At 41.7% G+C, this 21609-nt stretch overlaps 1 protein-coding gene across 7 annotated transcripts in view; it reads right to left on the reverse strand.

Annotated features, from left to right (window-relative positions):
- Positions 1-2893: 2893 nt before the first annotated feature.
- Positions 2894-21609, reverse strand: part of fgfr3 (fibroblast growth factor receptor 3) — a 67988-nt gene continuing 49272 nt past the window's right edge. For 4 of the 7 annotated variants that reach the window (XM_026151206.2, XM_026151201.2, XM_080293785.1 and 1 more), the window contains exons 8-18: positions 20004-20148; positions 19202-19377; positions 15582-15730; positions 15276-15397; positions 14994-15104; positions 14716-14906; positions 14228-14350; positions 13751-13821; positions 9041-9178; positions 7956-8061; positions 2894-7649 (exon numbers count right to left, since the gene is read on the reverse strand). In XM_026151206.2, the coding sequence (XP_026006991.1) occupies positions 7485-7649; positions 7956-8061; positions 9041-9178; positions 13751-13821; positions 14228-14350; positions 14716-14906; positions 14994-15104; positions 15276-15397; positions 15582-15730; positions 19202-19377; positions 20004-20148 (1497 nt within the window). In that variant the 3' untranslated portion in view covers positions 2894-7484. The remainder of the gene's footprint in view (positions 7650-7955; positions 8062-9040; positions 9179-13750; positions 13822-14227; positions 14351-14715; positions 14907-14993; positions 15105-15275; positions 15398-15581; positions 15731-19201; positions 19378-20003; positions 20149-21609) is intronic. The other 3 variants (XM_080293784.1, XM_026151204.2, XM_026151203.2) reach the window with 3 other exon arrangements.

Genomic DNA, 21609 nt, shown 5'->3' on the forward strand with positions numbered 1-21609 from the left:
TCTCCAACCACTGTTTCCCCTAATGTGACGGCAGCACTTATCAGACTCACAGATTAAACAGTCTCAGGGAACAAAACGTAAATGATGCCCAAACTGGAAGTCCACAGATGCAGTTCTTTAATGCAGCTTTTTCCTGAAGCAACTGTTTCTCATCATTTTACACTTGATAACATGTGCACTGTTTTACATGAAAAGATACAGATGTGTAGCTGGCTGATTAGCAGACTCACCACTTCTGCTTTAGAGAAGTGAAACAAGTATCCATCCCTTTATATCTGCTTTGCAGTTACCCCTCCTCGACTCCAGCTCCTCCTGTGCTGAGAGGTGGATTAAAGGTCTAACAGGAGCCTAAAGTGGGAGTGTAAGTTTGATGAACTGCAGCTGAGACTGTAGTTAGCTGAGAGCAGGGAGGAGAAACAGAAGGGAAAAGGAGAAGGAGAAGAAGGGGAAATGGGAAGTCAACAGGAGGAGGAGGAGAAAAGTGGGGGTAGAGGGTGTGTGCGTAAGTATGTGTGTCTGGGGGATGGCGTGGAGTGGAAAGCGTCCAGTAGCACAAACACCTCTGAAACAGAAACATCCATTTAGCAGCAAAAACAAGCCCCCCTCACAAGACCTCCATGAATGGGCCACTTCAGCAGGCTGAGGAAGTTCCAACGAGGGGCAGGATGTTCCCCTCAGGACGCACTTGAGACGGGCTGAGGGCCAAAAGCCTGAATACATAGACCCCTCTCTCTCCCTCTGTCACTGTCCAGCTTTGCCCTCCCACCCTGGCCGTGCCTTCAGTACCCCTCTGAAAAAAATCTTCCCCTCCTACCAGCCATTTACTGAGCTGCAGCCAGTGAGGCGGCGAGGGAGGGCGTGGAACCATGCTCAGCAAACAAAGACAGAGAGGCAAAGACTTTACTTGATTAAAGAGCAGTTAAGATGCTATGAGAGGCTAATTTGTTCACTGTGTGACAGAATCAACAGGAACTGGGGCAACAAAATCTCTGCTCACTGCATTTCCTGTTGCACTTTAAAGGTGTTATTCAAATTCTCAGCATCTTTAGTTTCCCTCTCTGCATGCTGTACACATACCATGTCATGATAATATACACATTTTACTGAAGAAAACAATTAATTATTGTATTTAAATTGTAATAACACATCTTCACATTCAGCTGATTTACATACCTGCATGTACTGGTTTTGGACCTTTAAGTTTAGCCCCTACCTTGGAGGAGACGAGGTCATAATATACAAAGAATTTCTTTGTCATAAAGCTAACTGGACGCACTCTATTACAAATTAAATATCACCACAATAACCAGTGCGGTCACTGTCTTTGCTCGGCATCCTTGGTTTGCTGACTCGGCTTGTTAATCAATCAGCATTTGACTTTCACACAGCGCCATTGTTGCTGGACAACGGAAGTGTGTCTCTGTGTTGGTCGAATTCCCATAATCCTCCTCTGTACATATAAGAGTCTCTTTATGCAGAGTGGCATAAACGCTCGGTCTCTTATTTCTCTTCAAGCTCCTTTAAATAAGATAATAACACAGTAATGTGTCCACTTGTCGATGGAGATATTCGGGAATCGAAGGAAACAATACCATCCAGTAACGACAGTTATCTGTAGTTGCTTTTTACTTGACTGAAAAACCGTGTTTAGGTATTGCTAAAGACAGTATGGCAGCACGCTGGTGCAATGGTTAGCACTGTTGCAGCACATGCAGTTAGTGAGGTTAGGTTAATTAGTTAATCTAAATTGCCCGTAGATATGAATGTGAGTGAGAATGGTTGTCTGCTTCTATGTGTTGGCTCTACGACAGACTGGTGACCTGTCCAGGGTGTACCCTGCCTCTCGACCTATGGTACCTGTGATCGGCTACAGACCCTCCGTGACCCTGAATTGGATAAATGGAAGAGGATGGATGCATGGATATTTATTTTTAGCCATGCTTGTGACACGGCCTGAAGGGTTGGCCCTACAAACTGAGTATATCTAATGCTGAAGTCTTTGTTGGCCAATTTTCCTCTGCATGCAAAGACAAGTATATTTGTGTAGAAATCAGTGACAAAAATGACAAAAAATGTTGGCTTTTCATGTTTGTAACACATTTTTGTTTTCATGATCTCATAATAAAAAATAGCATGATAGTCATTTTGTAAATTATGTTTCCTTTTAGAGTAAAATCAGCTTGGCTACCCCATGATGGCTACCTCATCGTTGATAAGTTGCCATCAAATTGACCCCGTGAGCATCGTTTAAATGCCACAGTTTAAATGAGCATCGCTTACAGTGTCCTTTACACCACAGTGTTATCCTGACATAAGGCACCATGTCACAAACCTCAAATTACCTTAAACTGGTTTCTCAAGCATGACAATGACTTCGCTGAATGCAACTGGCCTTCGCAGTGATCCGGTCTCAGTCCACCTTTGGGATGTGGTAGAAAACAAGATTTATATCATGGACGTAAACCGACAAGTCTGCAAAATTTGTCAGGAATGTTTCTGAAGGCAAAATAAGGCTGAACTGGGTACTAGTGACATGGATGTAGTAAAGTCTCCAGTGAGTGTGTTTCTTTGCAGCAACTTCTTTGTCTTTGTTAAAGTCTTGCATTTCATCCCTCAGTTATGTAAGTTTGCGTAGAAGGGAAAAGTCCCGCAATCTGCGTCTGTACTGACAACGTTCAGACGAAACAACCTGAGACAGCGGGCAAACAAACATGCTGACATTTGTACTTTTGTGGTATTTTAGCTCCATTTCATTGACATACACTTCCAAACTTCTACCATGAATCATAAAATCTGTCTGGGTTTTTTTAATGTTTGACTCGTTTTTTGCCACAGGAACAGTTTGTTTTTGCAAATTCATACTCTTAGCGACAGACACACTGCTGACAGCAAACGCTATTATATTGTTTATTGAAAACTTTTTTTTTTTTTGACAGCATAGTTTGTCAGGCACAGAGACACAGAGAGAGAGAGAAACTGAGAGAGAGAGACATAAAGAGAGAGTTGTGGAAAGTTGTTTTGTTTGCTCAGAGGGGGTGTGATGGTGGAATGTTACAGAGGATTCACCATGAGCAGAACAGGTACGTTACAACAAAAGCTATGAATTACACACACGCTAAAAAAAAAAAAATCAAATAATGCCAAATGGTTAGTTCCACCTTTCTATGTTAGAAACATGAATACAGAGGGAGGAAAAATAAATAGTGCGGGATTGTGAAAACAAAAAAAAAATCTGAGGATAACTTTTGCAAAAAAACACAAAACCCCCGACAAACAAACCCTGCAGAATGCAAAATGGCGGCAATAAAACAAATGCATGAAAACGATACTTACAAAACAGCTCTACTCGTGCATACTTAAGCAACGTAAAAGCGCATTTCAAACTATAAATTATGCTGGACTAACTCATCGCGAGGTTAGAACTATATGAAGCGTAGAGAAAAATGAAAATAGTGCGGAGCTGCTTGACAACTTACTGAAAAAAAACAATCCACGTGAGAAAGGACGTGAATGTTTGGGTGTAGTTGTGCAATATAGGGAAGGAAAGACGTATACTTAAGATGACACCCCTCTCCCTCCCCTCCTGATCGGAAACGGGAGAATAAATAAATAAATCCGAGCAGTGACCGCAAGCGTTTAAAGGTCAACGCGTGACTGTAAGTACAGTAAGAGTCGCTCCCTGCTGAGGCTGTGGGGGTTGTTCAGTTTAGTAGCAAAGCAACCATATTCACTCAAATATATGTGTTGTTTTTAATGTGTCGCAGATACTTCTGCACAATAATACGGAAACGTCTCCACTAAAACTCCCGATTCCGATTTTATTTGAATTGTGAAACACCGTCACATTTGATAGAAGATTTATTATCTTTAATAGATGTGTTTGACAGGTTGCTGAAATCACATGACTCAAAATCAAAACCGTGGAAACGAGGTCCTGGTTATTGCCAAAAATGGGACATGTCTTAAATACAACACATTCATTTTAAGAGTGATGAAACAGAGAGAGCCCATCAGTGTCAAGAGTAAAAAGCTCGACATGGACACAGAAATAACATGAAAAATAAAAGATAAACTATGCCAGGAGCAAATCCTGATGGGGAGCATCAGCATCTAGTACAATTACTACTCTACATCATCATCTTCTTCTTCTTCTTCTGGCTCTTTAATGAATAACAACACTGAAAAACTGAAATAGTTAAGAATAAAAATACTCTCACCATAGGGAAAGCTTTTACCCAGCATGGAAGAATAAATACAACAAAACATCATCTGTTTCATTAGATCCATCCAACCTTTTACCGAAGTGCCTTTTTTGTTTGTTTTGTTCACTTGGGAAAGAAACGAAATAAAAAAATCAGGCTAATAGTTGCCCGCTTCTAGTGAGAACTTTATTTTGGTAATTATACATTCAAAATGTGATCAAAATGAACCAATGTCCTAAATTATTTCCAGGCACTTTACAGATTTGGGCCAAAAACTGTTCTGAAAACAGAAATAACTACGACTTTGTGTGGCTGTTCACTACGCAAAGGCCTTGTTTCAGTGCTCTACCAGTGAAGCAATCAATTAAAATATGAATTTTCACACTTTAAAGTACTTCAGGTGAGGTGAGGGATGACCACATGTTTAAAGTCATCTCACACACTGAAGCGAGGCCTTTGCAGAGCGGCGTGTCTGCACCTTTTCCATTTAGCAGCGAGTAAAATGTGTTAGTGAACCCTTCAATGCCACTTGAACGTCGCTTTCCCTTTTGTGACTTTTCTGAAAACAGATTCTGTAAACATTTCAACGCTTTTGCTTTTTTGGGGGAGGGAGGAGTCGGCTAGACAGATGACTGCATTAAAAAAAAGAAAGAAAAACAAAAACAAAATAAAAAGATGGATCCATCCATCTTGGAAATCCCATGATCCTTCCCTGCACGTGTAAACCTCTGCCCGCCTACATTCACCAGTGCAGTATTTGGTTCAGAGATATGAAGAATTTGATAAAATACACTTTTAAGACTAATTTGGCACTTTTCTCAACAAATGGAAATTGAAGAAGGACCCACCACAGAGTCTCATTCAACAAACCAATATTTATATATTTATATATATATATATATATATATATATACTGTATATATAGTTTCTTTTGTTGCCGTGTGATCTGTAAGTCGCACAGCATGCCTTCATTTCAGTATTAATACTACAGAGCAGCGATAAAATCTCAAGCGTTTGGGCAGAGTGTTTTTTTCCCCCACACTCAAGCACAAAAGGACAACAGCTTTACATTTCTGCCTTCAAGCTGATCTTTTCATCCGTGAAAGTGTACACAGGCGCTCAGAGTTTTGAGACTGAAGCTTGTTAGCGCTGACCCTGTGACCTTTACGAGTTAAGCAATTGAAGCCTTCAGAAGCATGTTTAAAAAAAAAATCCCCCTATAATTACGTTAAATCTTTTCAAACAACACCAGCTACAGGCGATGCAACTTGAATTCCTCTTTTTGGTCATTTTTAGACTACGAAACAAGTGACATTTAACAATTACACATGAAGAAGCCCATTTCTAACCCTCATCGTAGCTGCTAATCTTAACCCTAACCCTCTACAGAAAACTGTCAATACAGGCTAACACCTTCATGTTTGCAGGTGAGATGTTACTCTGACACCAGCCTTTGTGGTCAGATGTAAAAAATGACTATAATGCCAAAACTTGGAAGAACAATTGATCCAGATGGCTGCCCCTCTCTCAGCCTCAGAAGTCTTCCTGTTAAAAGGGAGTTTGTCCTTCCCGCTGTCGCCAAATGCTCGCTCTGATTGTTGGGTTTTTCTCTGTATTATTGTAGTTTCTTCACCTTACAATATAAAGCACCTCGAGAAGACTGTTGTGATTTGGTGATTACATAAATTGAACTGAAATAATAGAAGCAAACACATTAATCTTTTCATGGCCTGAACAGTAAAACAGTCCAAACAGGAGGATTTTTTTTCCCTTACAAAGGGTCTGAAGGCTTCTTATGATTCACAGCTAGTCATTGTTGTTGATGTTCAATATGTGTTTAAGTACTAGAAGGTCTCCCCGGTACGCATCTCCTGCTTTTTCTTGCCCAGCAAGAGTGAATCGTCGCTTTGATACGGCAAACGCTAACTTTTCTAAACCAGAACTCAGAACTCATTGGAAACATCCGGTTCTCCTCAGCAGGAGCCTTCAGCCTTCATGAGTCGTCCTCCGGCAGTCAAATCGCACTCTCTCGCTCTCAAAACAAAACAAAACAAATCATCTTCGTGTCATACATTCTAAACTGTAAACAAACCAATAAAAAGATGGATCAGAAACCAGAGGAGTCTGCCAGTTGTGAAAATAATATCGCAGTTTGGTTGTAAAATAAGTTACAAAAACAAAAGGAAAAAACCCATTGAAATAGAAATCTTTGCGTACAGTACTAAAAATCCTAAACTAGACCTTTCGAACTTAAGAACCACATGTTAAGTCTATAAATATCTTTACAAATATACACGTTAATTACTCAAATAAACCTTTTCTGATTAAGTGTTTTACACGTTCATGACAGTGTCTCCTAGATTGCAAAGTTTCCAATCCTAAAACAATATCTTAAAAAAATGTCATTTTTTGTCTTTTAAGTACACGGCTGTGGACAGCATTATGATACATATTTGCATTTATATATTTACAATAAATCACTTTGTAGATACATTTTTAAAAAACCCCTCATAACCTCGCTGTTCTTATTACTGAATGGCCCTGAAGCTTTGCCTCATCTTTGATGAGGAAAATTTGTTCCATGATTATCACTTTTTCTTTTTCCCAGGAAGCTAAAATGCGGATGATGGCGTACACGTTCACGAGGAAACGCTCACGTGATCCTCTCTGTTGCTGAACGTCTTCTAGTAACTCTGCGGAAGAACAAATCCTGTCATTGAGCTCACGCTGGCTTTGCTGGTATCTCGTTCATCAATTTTCTTTCAGATCGCTTTATTGCGATAAAAGGGCTCCGTGTAGTAAAAAAAAACAAACTGAAAATTGGAGGACCCCCACCCACTGGATCACCAACAAGTCACTCATCAATGCCCTTCATTTCCTCCTCCTAAATCCAGTCTCAGGAGGTTTAATCCCAGTAGGCACGGAATGGTTTCACCCCACAGATTGTCTGTAACAAAAGACTGGCCCGAGTACAAAAATATAATTTCATTTCTGAAAAGAAGAACACAAACATGGTTCAACGGCAAGAAAAAAAAAATCCTTCAATGTTTAAAGAGAGTTCGTGGGGATGAGGAGAAAAAGAAAACACGAAACAGAGCTTTGTCCGAGAGTTTAAGACAAATCAAAAAGAGCTGAAGCACTGTGGAAGTATTGCATGCTGAGTTTTCTTTTTTTTCTTTTTTGTCCCTCTCCGTATCTTGAGGTGCTTGAGTCAGTGAGCGGTGATATTTCTGTCACAAACTGTGAGAAGAGGTTAATGTCCGACCTCCTCCGGCACAGGTTTTATGTCCTAATCACCCCGTTACTGGGAAGCTGTTTGGGAAGACAGGGCTCGTCAGGCAGCGGGTCGTGGGCGAACACGGAGTCGTCCCCTGAGGAGCAGGTGCTGTTGGAGTCCTGACAGGTGGGCGAGTACTGCTCGAAGGGCACCGACAGGTCCAGGTACTCCTGTCAGAGGAGAGGTCAGAGGTTAGACTCTGGTGTCACAGTCAAACTTTTTCACTTTTTGGTGGTCAGATGATTGGAAAAAAGTTTAGCGTATTATTCCAGGTCTTCAGAATATGAAATACTTTGGAAATGTTATGCTGCTTTACATTGTTCACTCGCATGCAACTTTAAAAATACACCCAAACATCTAAAGAATCTCTCATTGCGACTCTTTAGCAGTGTTTTTATGGTTGGGTGACGCAATAAGCTGCGTGTGCTTTTATTTCTGGTGTTGTGTGTGTTCTGCAGCTTTGCAGGGAGACTTACGTCTGTGGAGGTCATTGATAAAATCCGGTCGTGATCTTCTACCAGCTGTCTGAAGGTCGGCCTCTGCGATGGCACAGCGTGCCAGCACTCCCTCATGATCATGTACCTGGAATCCCAACAGCGAGGATTTAGTCACACTGCATCTCGTTCACTACATTCTCCGGTCTTAGATGGACTGTTTTGGTTTTTTTAGCAGACTAGACATAACACAAAAGGTCCCTATTAGGCTCATTTCCAGCTCCTTATTTTTATTCTTAGCTTTGAGTGATTCACAGTTGAAAATGATCTCATATCTATATTGTACAGGGCCAACAAGCTGTTTGGTTCCCTTATACCAGGGGTGTCCAACCCCAGGCCTCAAGGGCCGGTGTGCTGCAGGCTTTAGATATCACCTTGGGTCAACAGCGGTCCGAACCCCCTGGCCGTCGTTTGGTACTGTGAGAGACGAGACTCGGGTGTGAAATTTAAGGTTTTCAGGGTTTTTTTTATCATTAACTTGGATTCCCTGGATCTTTTCCCGTGTTGTAGTTGTGTGTCTTATTTTGAAAAAAATATTTACGTGTTACCATAGTGACCAGAGAGCATTAAGGGGCAGAGAGGAGGACGTTACTCTCTTGTTGGCACATTTCAAAAGGGGACGCTGCTAATAAAGTTACACAATTACACAGTAAATTCTTGTTTATTATTATATTTACAAAATACCACAGTTTTCGTCCTATCATATCATTTTATTTTGTTGTATTTATCTGTGATGGATCACGGGGACATCTAAAACCTGCAGGACACCGGCCCTTGAGGCCTGGAGTTGGACACCCCTGCCTTATACAAACATATTATGAATACAGTATTTTAATGACAGAACAACTCATTAAAACATCGAAACCCTCCTAACAAAAAACACTTCAAAAAAGAGGTATAAAGTTATGGCTTTCTGGGAATGTCAGCAAATGTATGACAGTATGACAGATAAACAGAATATTACTGAGGAACATAACAGGGCCCTGGTGTAACCTGCTGTTGTTTGGCTCATCTGGACAGCCTCCTGTAAACAAAGGCAACACACTTATACTCATGCAGACACCTACAGTTCATGGGTGCAGTTGGCAGGCTTGTCCATTCGATGTCCTTCCTTCAGCAGTTTAAAGAGTTCTTCCACTGGGATCCCTGGGTACGGCGAGCCTCCCAAGGTGAAGATCTCCCACAGCAGTACCCCATAAGACCACCTAAACAGCAGCGCAAACACACGAGGAATATAGATCAGAGGTCGTAGCGACGCCGCGGTCTAAGGCAGTCATAGTTCACACAGATGCGCTCTGTCCACCGATCGATCTGTTTGAAGGAAAAATCGATCCTCGGTAATGTTAACTGCACTCAATTTGCAAAAATCCATTTGAAATTCTTATTGTTTCAGACAGCTGGTCAATATTTGTAAACAAACAAAAAAAATCTACTTCTCTTGCCTCAAGCAAGAAATAAGACGAGTAAACGAAAGAAGGAGATGTAATCATCAGTTCGTTGTTTTGATGGCTCAAGAAAAAAAACAACACAAAAAAACGAAGCGTGCACAAAAATCTTGTGGTAAATAGGCAGCTATTAACTATGGACGCAGATAATGATGTTTCCACAACACCAACACAGGCCTGACCTGAAGGGAGAAGCAGAGATAAATGGGAAAACTTATTATACAGCATCTAGCGTTAAAGCGCAGCTGCTATCTAAACCAAGCCATCATCTCTCTTTCTTTGTCTCTCGGTGGCAGCAGCTCCAATGAACCCCCGTATTATTTCTTAATGTCTAAAAAATGAGGGACAGTAATCATATAACGGGCAGTCTATTAACTCAGCATACTATTGTTTGGCTATTCGTCCAGTGAATCAGAATGAGTCCCCTCCTTCTATTGCAGCTCTCGCTAGGTCTAATCTAATTATCCGCGCTCTGGTCCAGAGGGTGAATAAATGAAAAAAAAGGGCCGCTACACTGGCTTAGCCGGCTGGTCTTAAATCCGAATACGGCGCACGCCTGAGACAGAGAGGGAGAGAGTCGGATGAAAGCCTGAGAGACGACTGTGGTGAAAAAGAGACATCAATATTCAAAGAGAGGGAAACATGTCAACAAATCAGGTGTTCAGTGTCACAGCAGGATAGTCGGAATCAGAAGGAAGAGCAGAAAAGAGAGGCTGCTTATATTTATTGATGGTTGCTAGGAATGAATATTCACAGGCTATTAGGTGACTAACAGGAGAAGAAGGCAATGAAGATATAAACACTTCATTTGGGCACCTGCAGCAACGGGAGCTGACAGTCTCGGAATCTCAATGCAAGCATCACCGATGGCTGATTTAGTGAGATTTAGAAGGATAATCACTTTGGAGAGGAATGAATATAATCCTGCATTTGGTGTGCTGGTTCAATGATAGCTGTGGCAATATCTATCGACTTCAAATGTGTTCATCAATCAGCCTTGTTGGGCGATGAAAAGCCACTGAAAGTACATGTGCGAACAGACGAAGAGGAACAATGCTGCCTTAGTAGCAAAAAGGCCATGCTACCACTACTAATTTCGTTAGTGGGGAACTCGTTATTTGCTTGGATTTTCTCTTCACCAATCATACCAAACCTGTTACTGACAATCTGGCAGTACTGCATGTGCTAGGTGGTTGGAGACGAGAGTTAATGAAAAGTCAGCCACAACTTTATTGGCTTTATTTGTTGCCCAAGCATTGCTTCTTGCTGTTTTCATATTCAGCACCGACTCTCTTCGTGACTTATACGGAAAAACAACATCATCTGTTTCTGGGGCTAATAATAGACTCTGACGAATGGTATCCATCTGTGATTTCAGTCCTGTAGACACTTTTAATAAAGAATATTTGCACATGATACCAATCAACACACCACTGATCGTGTATTCTTACAGCAGACATTAATAAACGTCAGCCACTCATATAAGCAGCGGCATGAGTCAAATTAAGAAAATGAAGGCTGTTAGAATATATCAGCGTCGCAATATAATGACCGACTTTGTTAAAGAAGTTTTGAGTAATATTGTGAGCAGATAAGTGCAAAATTATTGAAAGGCTTTTTCCCATGTGTCTTTTTAACATAGTATATCTAAACATACTACTTTTACTGAGCTATAGCATAAACCACTACAGGATGTGCTTTAACTCTGTAATGCTCAGCGCTTGTAAAATGTATCTTTCTATTTATATACAGTATAAAAACTTCAGTAAGGGTTTTTAGCTGTCGCTGTGAAAGCATCGTGCCAACAAAAAGGGAATTGGTTTAGAGGAGGTGGACATAAAAAGTTATCAGAGGGTTTCCAAGTGACAAGATTTGGAGTGAGAAGTATCACCAAGAAACTCAAAGAGAGCCACACCGTACAGAACGAGCCTGGCAGAGGTAGGGAGCAGAAGATTTCAAAGACTCTTTGAGAGAAGTGTCAAATAATCCCAGAACACCAGAACGCAAAGAAGACAATCGCACACAAACTCTGCACAGGAATGGACTGCGAGAAAAAGTCCACTTCTGCAGAAGAGAAACCATCAACCCAGACTCAACTATGCTAAGGATGACCTGGAGGAAGATACTGCATACTGGAAAAACATGCTTTGGTCAGATGAGACAAAAATAAAGCCATTTGATCATAGAGGCACTGCTTGTGTTTGGAGGAAGAAGGGAGAGGCGAACAACCCCAAGAACACCGTCCTCACAGTCAAACACGGTGGTGGGAGTATTATGTTCACAGTAGAAGGAATCATAAAGGAAGGATATGTGAAGATTTTGAAAGAAAACAGCAACACACGTCACTGAGGAGTGTCCCAGTCCTGGTGAAGTCTACAGTGAGTGTCATTGACTGTGGGGTGAACTGACGACCAGGGTCTGTGCAGGAAGTTTGGAGGAGCTCGAGAGATTCACAAAAGAAGAATAGGCTGGGACTGCTCAGGAGGACATATACAATTGAGTATCAGCATCATGGGGGCTAATAATTTTAATCCAAAGCAAGCCTTGGTTTTTGGAAAAGCTGTGCTAAAATGTTTCATAGGGGGACTTAGAATTGCATCTTCATCTAAAGATATTGACATTGCTTAATTCAGGCTTGGCCAACTCCAGGCCTCGAGGGCCGGTGTCCCTGCAGGTTTTAGATCTCACCCTGGGTCTACACACCTGAATCACATGATTAGTTCATTACCAGCCTCTGGAGAACTTCAAGACATGTTGAGGAGGAAATTTAGCCATTTAAAGTTGTGATGGAGCAAGGACACATCTAAAACCTGCAGGACACCGGCCCTCGAGGCCTGGGTTTGGACACCCCTGGCTTAAATGAAAAGAATGGCATCTACTCTATCTGTGACCATATCTTTGCTCTAAGCCTACCAGCATTACATTTACTGTTCTACTGGACATTAATTCGTTTATTTAGTTACAGGTAAGTTTCTTTCCCTTTAAAATCATTTCTGCAAACGTGTCAGTGCCAAAAGCTTTAGTCTTAATCATACCTGCTTTTACAACCCAGCTGCTTTTGGCCCACACCTTCCCCACCTTCCCTGCTTTTAATGGGCTAGTGCGTCACTGTGAAGCTGCAGTGAGATTTCTCCACTGCAGCTTTTATAGGCTGACACCTCCGAAGCTGTCCAAAATAAAATCCTCACCTCCGTGACATTGGCAGCGGCCGCAGTGCTGGCTGAGCCTCTATCTGCACTAAATAACTCTGGTGTTTGAAGTCGAAAAGAGAACTGGTGATGTTAATGACGACTTACACGTTTTCTTGAAAAATGAAAAATGTGCGAAAGGACAAAAATCCTATAAAAATGGCTCCCAAATGTTGCCACTGTGTTTTCTGCCTTTACAGCTGTAAATGAGCCAGGAGGGTTTCAACAAGCATGAATCTGACAGGAGAAACAATATGCACTACAGTTTTTTCATTGTTTTTTAATTGATTCGCCATCATATTTCCTAAAAAAAAAGGGGGAAAAATAAGAAATCATTGCGAGTCAAAAGTCAAGGTCCCCCAGGGTGTGTGAGAGTAAACTGGCTTCAGAGCGACTACTGTATAAAAGGAGGAGGAGGAGGTTTGGCGGGAGGATTGACTGTGTAATCCAGACCTGCTGAAATAACAGAGAAGCCTGATTCTCCCCTCGGCCTGTTCCCAGTCTAGTGTAATCACACGGCGAGCCAGTGTTGACAGGGGCCTGTGTTTGGCTTGGATGGCTGTGCTGGGGACACGGCGTCTGGCTGTAGCCGGCGGGGCTTGGGGGTTGAGAAGACGTTTTGGGGTGGGGGGTGGTATGTTACAGCTACTGCAAGGCAGGCCGCCTCACCTCCTCACCTTTCTTCTCTTGATCGTGGCCAACACGGAAGCAATCAGAGGTTGTGAAAACTGTCTCTGCTGCCCAGATTCCTTTTGAAGTGCTGTGGGGAAAGTGCCCCGAGGGAACACCTTGTGATAAATCCACTGACCCTCTTTATCTCCTCCTGCTCTGGGGCAGGTTGGATTTTCACTGATAAAACAGCACTAAGATGTCGGGACTCTGTTGTGTTCCTATCTCTCTCTGCTGTCGTTGGATAGAGATTAAAAGAACAAATGCAGGAATGCGCCGCGGCTAATACGCGAGAACCTCGGGGGTTATCAGGTGAACCGCAGATATTTGGAAAGGGAATGTTATGATTCCATGTTCGCACACGGTTGATGCTAACACGCTCAGTCACGATATTTCAACACCCGGATTCCGCCGGTGCACTCGCTTACACGCGACTGGGCAGTTGGTATGTGACGGTTAGTTTGTGCAAACTCACACATCGCTCTGGTGCGTGTAGACCCGGTCGAAGAGAGCCTCTGGAGCCATCCATTTCACGGGGAGACGACCCTGAAACAAAGGAGACAGAAACGCTTGGGTCAGCAGAAGCACTCTGTACGGAGCTGACAACCAAACACTCACACAAACACACAAACTTCAGCCTAGTCGCGCTGCCACCACCACAGCTTGAACTTCAGCTAGCTTCAGAAATCTGATGACCATTTCGGTGCTTCATTCGCAGCAACGCCTTTGCTTGAAAACACATTCATATCAACACTGTGGAATCCGCATATACACTTTTAATTTTGCTCAATCTGCTCAATTCTACTTTTGAGATGCGACCCGACCGTGACACTGAAAGAAAAGACTTTCAGCCATATGTAATAAGCTGCTGCTGTATTCAATACCATCCCATCGTATCGCTTCAAACACATAATATTTTCCTAAAGGACAGCACTGAAGGAATGAGCCTCACATTTGTGGTCTTTTTGTAGTAGTCTATATTGTGCACGTCTCTGGCGAGACCGAAGTCGGCGATCTTCATAACGTTGTCCTCCGTCACAAGGACGTTTCTGGCTGCCAGGTCTCTGTGGATGCACTGAGGGAAGAAGAACAAATGCATCAAACACACGGCGCATTGCACTCACGCATACACGCAAATATACTGAAACACTGATGCAAGTTGACAAGTTTTACTTTGCACTATGAAACGCACAAACTGAACTTTAAAAGCCTCAAATTTAGTTTAAACTTAGAGTTTTAATTCACTAATCTAATTATCTTTCAATTTCGCAATTAACACATTGCTGTAATGGACTTGATTTCTTCCTGTTAAAAGGGAGTTTTACCTTCTCACTGTTGCCAAGTGCTTGCTCATAGGGGGTTGTCTGATTGAGAAGTTAAGTGCAGGCCAAAGCATCCTTTTATATGATAACTGAGTTAAAGTGAAGCAACGTGGCTAACCTTCTGTGACGCAAGATACTCCATGCCTCGGGCAACCTGGTAGGCACAGGACACCAGGTCTTTGAACGTGAGCTGCTCATCGGGGATTTTGCACGTGTCGAAGGAGTAGTCCATGCCCGGTGGCCGCCGTGCACGCAGGTACTCCCTCAGGTTGCCTTTGGAGGCGTATTCCACCAGGACATACAGAGGACCTGCACGGGAAACAGAGAACAAATATGACTTTCATGGCAATGGTTAAGTCCTGCATTAATTCTGTTGTTACTGCACTCTGCGCTCACCATCCTGTGTGCAGGCTCCGAGTAGGTTGATGATGTTTTTGTGTTTCCCAATCATCTTCATCATCTCCATTTCTGACACCAGGTCTGATAAATCTTTATCTGTGGCGTCATCTGAGATAAGAAAATCAATGGAGCATTTGTACTGACGAAAATACGAACCGAAGCAATCAAACCAACGCAAATCCAGTACACAAGACAAACAGAACAACAGCGAGCATGGTAGCACTGTCACTGCCAAGGTCATGTATTCATTCCTGCAGGGTAGCCACAGTGATTACTTACCTTTCAACATTTTCACAGCAACAGTGAGCGACTTGTTGGGCTTCTCTTTGTCGATGCCAACAGCCTCAGCCATAACCACCTGGCCGAAGCAGCCTTCTCCCAGAGGTTTACCCAGAGTTAGCCTGAAACAAGTGGCCAGATTTCAGACTTGGAGTTCAGTGTGTATACTCATAAGACTTTAAGTAATTTGATTACATGTAAATTTCACATGTAATTTTGTCACATAAGCACAATGTAAAGTGTGAAATATAATTTACTTGACTGAATAATTTTTTTTGAGCGCGTGCAGTGTGCTTTTTTCCTCACCGTGTCCGAGGGAACTCCCATTTGGGGTCGGACGGCAGCTCCAGCTCCGAGACGTTGGCGAGCATCGGGCCGTCGCTGGACGACAGACGGGCGATCCTGACCAGCGGCGTGTTTGAGTTCATGGAAGAGTTGGAATCCAAGGACACCTGCTTGGGTACAAAAGAATAAACTGTTATAGTCTCTGAAAAAGAGTTTGGTGACAGGCATTCAAATAAAGACAGAGGGAAAAGAGAAATCTAACCGTGATCTTTGACCAAATATTTTTTAACTAAATAATGAATAAGTAATTCCTTTTTCAGATCAGTTTGACTCTTTATTATTTATTCAAACAGTCCTAATATTTTTGATGTTTTTGAAAATGAACCAGCCCCTGAAACATAAAATATATTCAAAAGAAATCTTTTCTCGTGACACACTGAAAATCTTGACACTCTTTTGGGGGGTGAAAAAAAACAAAAACTGACAAAAATACATCCAGTGCAAAATCCAGTCAAATTTAAAACCGCTTTGAAGTTTAAAGAACAACATTCAGTGACTTGAGATAAAACCCTTTTTGGGAAACATCACACATCTCGGGACCAGACCAATGTCAGTGACTTTTACAAACAGCAGGCCTGTGGCTGCGCACGGGAGGAAGCGAGAGGTAACAAAGATGAATGAAGGAGGATGCAGAGGTGGGCGAGTGAGTGGCGAGGTGGGGTGGACATCTCCATCCATCAACAAGCTCCATTTCTGGATCTGCGGTCATTCCGCTGAGCCCTTGGGCTCGGCATCCTCCCGCCATTTATCTGACTGCTGGGGAAAAAAACGATGGCTCGGGTCTGCTTTTTGATAGATCTGTTTATGTCAGGGTCTGCCGGCTCAGACCCTTCAGGTGGGGTCCTGAAACAAACATGTCCACTTACCAGACTTCTTGACTGGAGGAAAATGAGAAAAAGGGCCCTGACCACAATTTCAGAGGCATGAAAAGTAATATCTGATAGAACATGCCAGGAGCTTTACAGGAGATTTACTCAGAGTTATGAAAAAAAAAGGAGAGAACAGGGAGATTAGCTTTACAAAAACGAAGCAAAGATTATAGAAAAATGCAATAAGAACTTTCCCTGCACTACCTTATAAGACCATTTATATGAGCGCCGCACAAGTAGAAATGATTTAGAGGCTACAATTAAAAAATGTTTCGATAGTTGAGGTTTCTACTTGATATAACCTAACAATACTTCTTTATGTACCAAAAAAAACCCAACCTCAGACTGTATAACAGCCTTTACAGCTGAAACCTTATCGTGGTTTTAAAAGTCTGTTTGTTTTCCAAGAACTGCATTATGGCTTTCAAATAATATTTTCTTTTCTAAAAATGCATCGTTTCCATTTTGAGATGCACAACCCTTTAATTATGGAGTCGGAAAGCTGGATTTTGCACAAAACACACAGACACACATAGTGGCTATGTCCTGCACACAGTGGGAGCCAGCAGGGTGGGGCCGAAGAGATAATCGCAAACTCGTCTACATGTTAGACATTCAGACAATCTTGGCATTCAGAGAGAAATGGTAAGATGCACATCCCTACCTGGATTATAATTACTGTAAGAGACCAAAAGTAATGAGCTAAAGGCTCACAGGGATTAGTGCGACTGCTCTAAATAATCTGTTTCTGACTGTCTTGTTTTGTTCTTGGCTCTCTGTGATGTCATTCAAAGTGGCTATCCTTAATATGCTCAACCCAGACTCACAGCTCTGGCTCTGAGCACAGAAGCCTATTTGTCCCACCTCTTGTTCGACCTTCTCTTTAGAGAAAAGGTTGAAGGTAAAAAAGCTTTTTTCAGATGGAAGATAAACTACAGTACGTAGGATAAATCAGGATTTCTTGAACTGTGATTCATGCAAAGCTAGAGTCCAAAAATAATAACTTGGACTTATAAAAGAGCGTAATAGTTCCCTTTTAACCCCGTACTGCCAAGTGTATCATATCTGATATCTTATTTTTTGAAGCCTCATCAGTGTGTTTTCATTTCTCCTAATATGATTTTGCTTGTTTAAGGGAAACAAACCGTGAACAATAAATTGCACAAAATGCTATTTGTAGCAGAAATTATAAAAAAAAAAAAAAAAAAGAATTATCTTGATTAAACCTAAAAACTGAAAGCCCCCTTCATATATCTGTTAAAAGTTAGCATTAGAGCTGCTCACAGTAAAGCACAGTAAAAATTGGTTTATATTAGCTATTTGGCAACATATAAGAATCAGCATTTATAACGGCATATAAATAACAATTAAAAAAGTAAAGAAGAGACAAAGAAAACACACTTTAACCATTATATCAGTGCTGACGTTGTATAGTTAGTCCACAAGAGGGCGCTCTGCAACTGATGACAACAGAGCGTAAAATGGTGACGACGACTCGCGATCCGATCCGCAACTGATCTTAGCAAATGATCCATGAATAAGTAACTGCATAACAAATGTTGAGGAAATGTTTTTTCGTGCGTCTTAATTAGAGATGGACCGATCCGATATTACGTTAGTGATTCATATCGGTATCGGCAGATATCCAAATTTATGATATCGGTATCGGTATCGGACATAAAAAAGTGGTATCGTGCCATCTCTAGTCTTAATTCTACCCCCAAAAAGATGACATCTGACAGCGTCCCCCGTACAGATAATGACGAATTTTAGCATCTCAGTATAAATCAATAAGGATGTGGTTTGATGACCATTAGAAGCAGTTTCTGTTATTTTTTCAAGGGTAGCTGCATAAGCAGAGACCAGCTATGCTAACGTCTGATGTGCACCCAATAATTTTGTTCTATAAGCAGTCCTGAAATATGACAGAAACCACTAAGGTCAGAAAAAGAGCTTGAAGGGTTAAAATATCAACATCAGTCTAAAAAAAAATCCTGTATCTGTCGGTCTGTCTCTGAGTGTTTACTAACAAGTCAAGCTAGCGTACCCAGGTTTTACTCTTTATGCTAAGCTAACCCGCTACTAGCTCTAGCTTTGTGTTTACATAAAGAGATGATCAATCCTTTGTCTCAACTCTTGTTGGAAGAGTGCTCAACAATTTTTTTACAAAATAAATTATTCCTTCAGCCCTCGAGACTTGCTTTAATTTCAATAACAGCCTGTTCGATAATAAACTGAGCATGATTAGCCCGATCTTAGTAGATACTGTATCTAAGCTTGAAGTCACGAAGAGTTCTTCGGACTAAAAGCTGCGGCAATGCAGCTGCTCCACTCTGTGTTTCTTCGCAAACAGTTGATGAGAGAGAGTGTGTGATACACTCAGAGTGAAATCTAAAACCAACACTGACAGTCACAGGAGCGCATAAATATCCCTGAACCAAATCTGCTCCAAGATAAATGTGAACACATGTCACCAGTGTGCTGCCGTCCATCGTCAACACAGCGCCAATTAAACAACAGGACAGACAGACGCGTAGAAACCTTCTTTAACCAATTTATACTTTGTTCTATTATTTAAATGACAGATACCCCAAACTCTTCCTTTCTTAGTTTGACCTGGGTTATATACTAAAAGCTGCATTAAACAGACAAGCAGAGAGAAGAAGGGTTTTGGGAAAGTCTTGTGCAAATCTTGTATCTACTTTCTGTTACCTGTCTCTTGAGGGGGAACTTTGACAGTTTTTGCACGGGAGGCGTGGGCAGAGTCTTCTGCGTGGTCATCCTCATACGACAGAGGATTGCGATGACCACGGCGAGGATGAAGAGCACGCAGCCTGTCACGTAGATAAGGATGTCGGCGTAGTAGTCTTCCTTTTGTGGACTCACTGCTTTAGGAGGGAAAATGTGAAAAGTCAGTTGAAATTCACCAAATTCACACAGCATTTTGTTTTAATTCCCACTCAAAAATAGCTTGCTTTGTTCAGTAGCACACTTCAACCAAATGGATTTTTAGTGAGCATTTTCTGTGAAGAAATATCCATAAATCAAAAGAGAAACAGATCAGAAACTTGTTGTTCCTCACTGAAAGCTCGCATTCACACCGTGGGTTGGGGCAGCAACCCACGGTGTGATCATCGTGTAGTTTTATCCTGCTGCAGGTAATTGCACCTGTGATACGCTTTTCCTCAGGGAGGCAATTATTGTCTTGAAAAGCAAAAGCTGAAGTGTCGTTAAATTGCCTCATAGCCCAGAGACATCTGAGCAGACGATCTGCTCTGATTAAAAAGCGCCTTTCAGTGAAGGATGGATTGCATGTTCGGTTGGTTAAATTAAAGGGATGGTGACAGAGCGTCGACGCACTTAAAATATGTGCTTACAAGTAGCAATCTATGATAATTAGGTTTGAAAATTGATGTTAAATATTGTGCTGCAGAGCAAAACAAGTTTCGTGGCGTTTCTAACATTTCAGGTAACACAGGTGGGAGAAAATGGACCCACAGAGTGAAGAGTATACCTGGAAGCACCGTCAGCCAAGCAGAGTGGTAAGAAAAGCCGATAGAGTTCCCTGCGAGACAAGTGTACTCGCCCGCATCCTCAAAAGACACATTGGTCAAGAAGAGAACCTCTAGCTCCTTATCTGTAGTGTTAATGCCAGCCGTCTGTGGAGGATGAGAGGGAGGAGAGGGAAGAGAAAGAGACAGAGAGAGAAGATATATCGTAAGGCGAAAGCTTCTTAGAAGAAACACCAAATGCACCCTGGAGGAAAGGACAGTCCTGTTTACTGTTGTCAGCACCATCACCCACACCTGAAAACACCCAAGCAGCACCTACACCACGCTGTGAGACAAGCTCGTTGGTTCAGCCTAACGCCACAGGCACTCTTTGATGTAATGAACTCCTATCAAGAATTTTCTAGACTGTAGCAGTGATTTACTTTCATATGTGGAATCGTAAGACACAGGCATCCATTTCCACATTTAGAACAGGCAGAAGTGTCATAACAGAGTTTCCTAACACAAAATATTTCTTACAGACTTCTGTAAGCTTGTTTGATAAGGAGAGTTTTCTGTTGCCTCCAAATGCACCCGTGAGTTTAAACTGAACCACGTACAGTTGACCTGATGACAAAGCTTGCCTTTGGTTCTGGACTTGCTTATGAAGGTCTTTGTGTGTTTGTGAGAGGAAAGTGATTTGCGCCTTTGGATCAGTGTTTTTCTAGGAATGCCTCAAGGATCAGTCCTAGATCCTTTATGTTTTTAAAAGAAAACAAATTCAAATGAGCACCGGGTTTTGTAAAGATGTTTTAAAAAGATATTTTTAGTTTAAGATTACTGCTGCAAGATGTCATTACCAAAATGGGATTTCACCTGAATTTTTTACAAGTAAAATTTAGAGAGCCAGATTTATTAAATGGTCCGCAATCCCCAAATAGAGCTCAGAGGCCTGGTTAGTTTTATGGGTGATTTAATAAAGCACCATAAAGCACAAAAAACCCTTTTTTTCCCCCAGCTTTTTAAATTGTGCAGATATTTAACGTTAGTAAATCAGTTTGCACGCTTGATTTAAACAGTCTTAGTCTTAAATAGTTTGTGCCTTGAGAAAGGAACTCACAGAAATACAACAGGGTCTGAGTTCCCACCTCTTACACGCCATCTTGTCACTGTGCACTTTTTGTAAATATCAAGAGTATCATCAACTACAACTTTTTTTTTTAAGCACCAAAGCCCAGCCTAAAAAGTGCATCACTGCAGTTGCGATTTTTCTTTCTTCAAATATCATTTGGTGTGATGACCGCTAGGTTAGTTTGATTCAAAGGCAGTGCTTGATGTGGCTTAGTAAAGGCTGAGGTGGAGGACTTATTCCCCGTGCCTCAGTAATGAACACTGACATCCAGACGCCTGCTGCATGCTCTCATATAAAAGCACATTAATATAGCAGGAGGATGCTCTCCCAGAGAAATCAATACTGGCTTGTTTGTGTACGGGTACGCTTTGGTCAGTAAAGGTTTTATGTGGGCTTTAATCTGTGTGTGTGTGTGTGTGTGTGTGTGTGTGTGTGTGTGTGTGTGTGTGTGTGAGAGACTTTTGAAGTTTTTGCATTAATTAATGGCGCAATATTGT

The sequence above is a fragment of the Astatotilapia calliptera genome, chromosome 19 (assembly GCF_964374335.1).
Source record: "Astatotilapia calliptera chromosome 19, fAstCal68.1, whole genome shotgun sequence".
NCBI lineage: Eukaryota > Metazoa > Chordata > Actinopteri > Cichliformes > Cichlidae > Astatotilapia > Astatotilapia calliptera.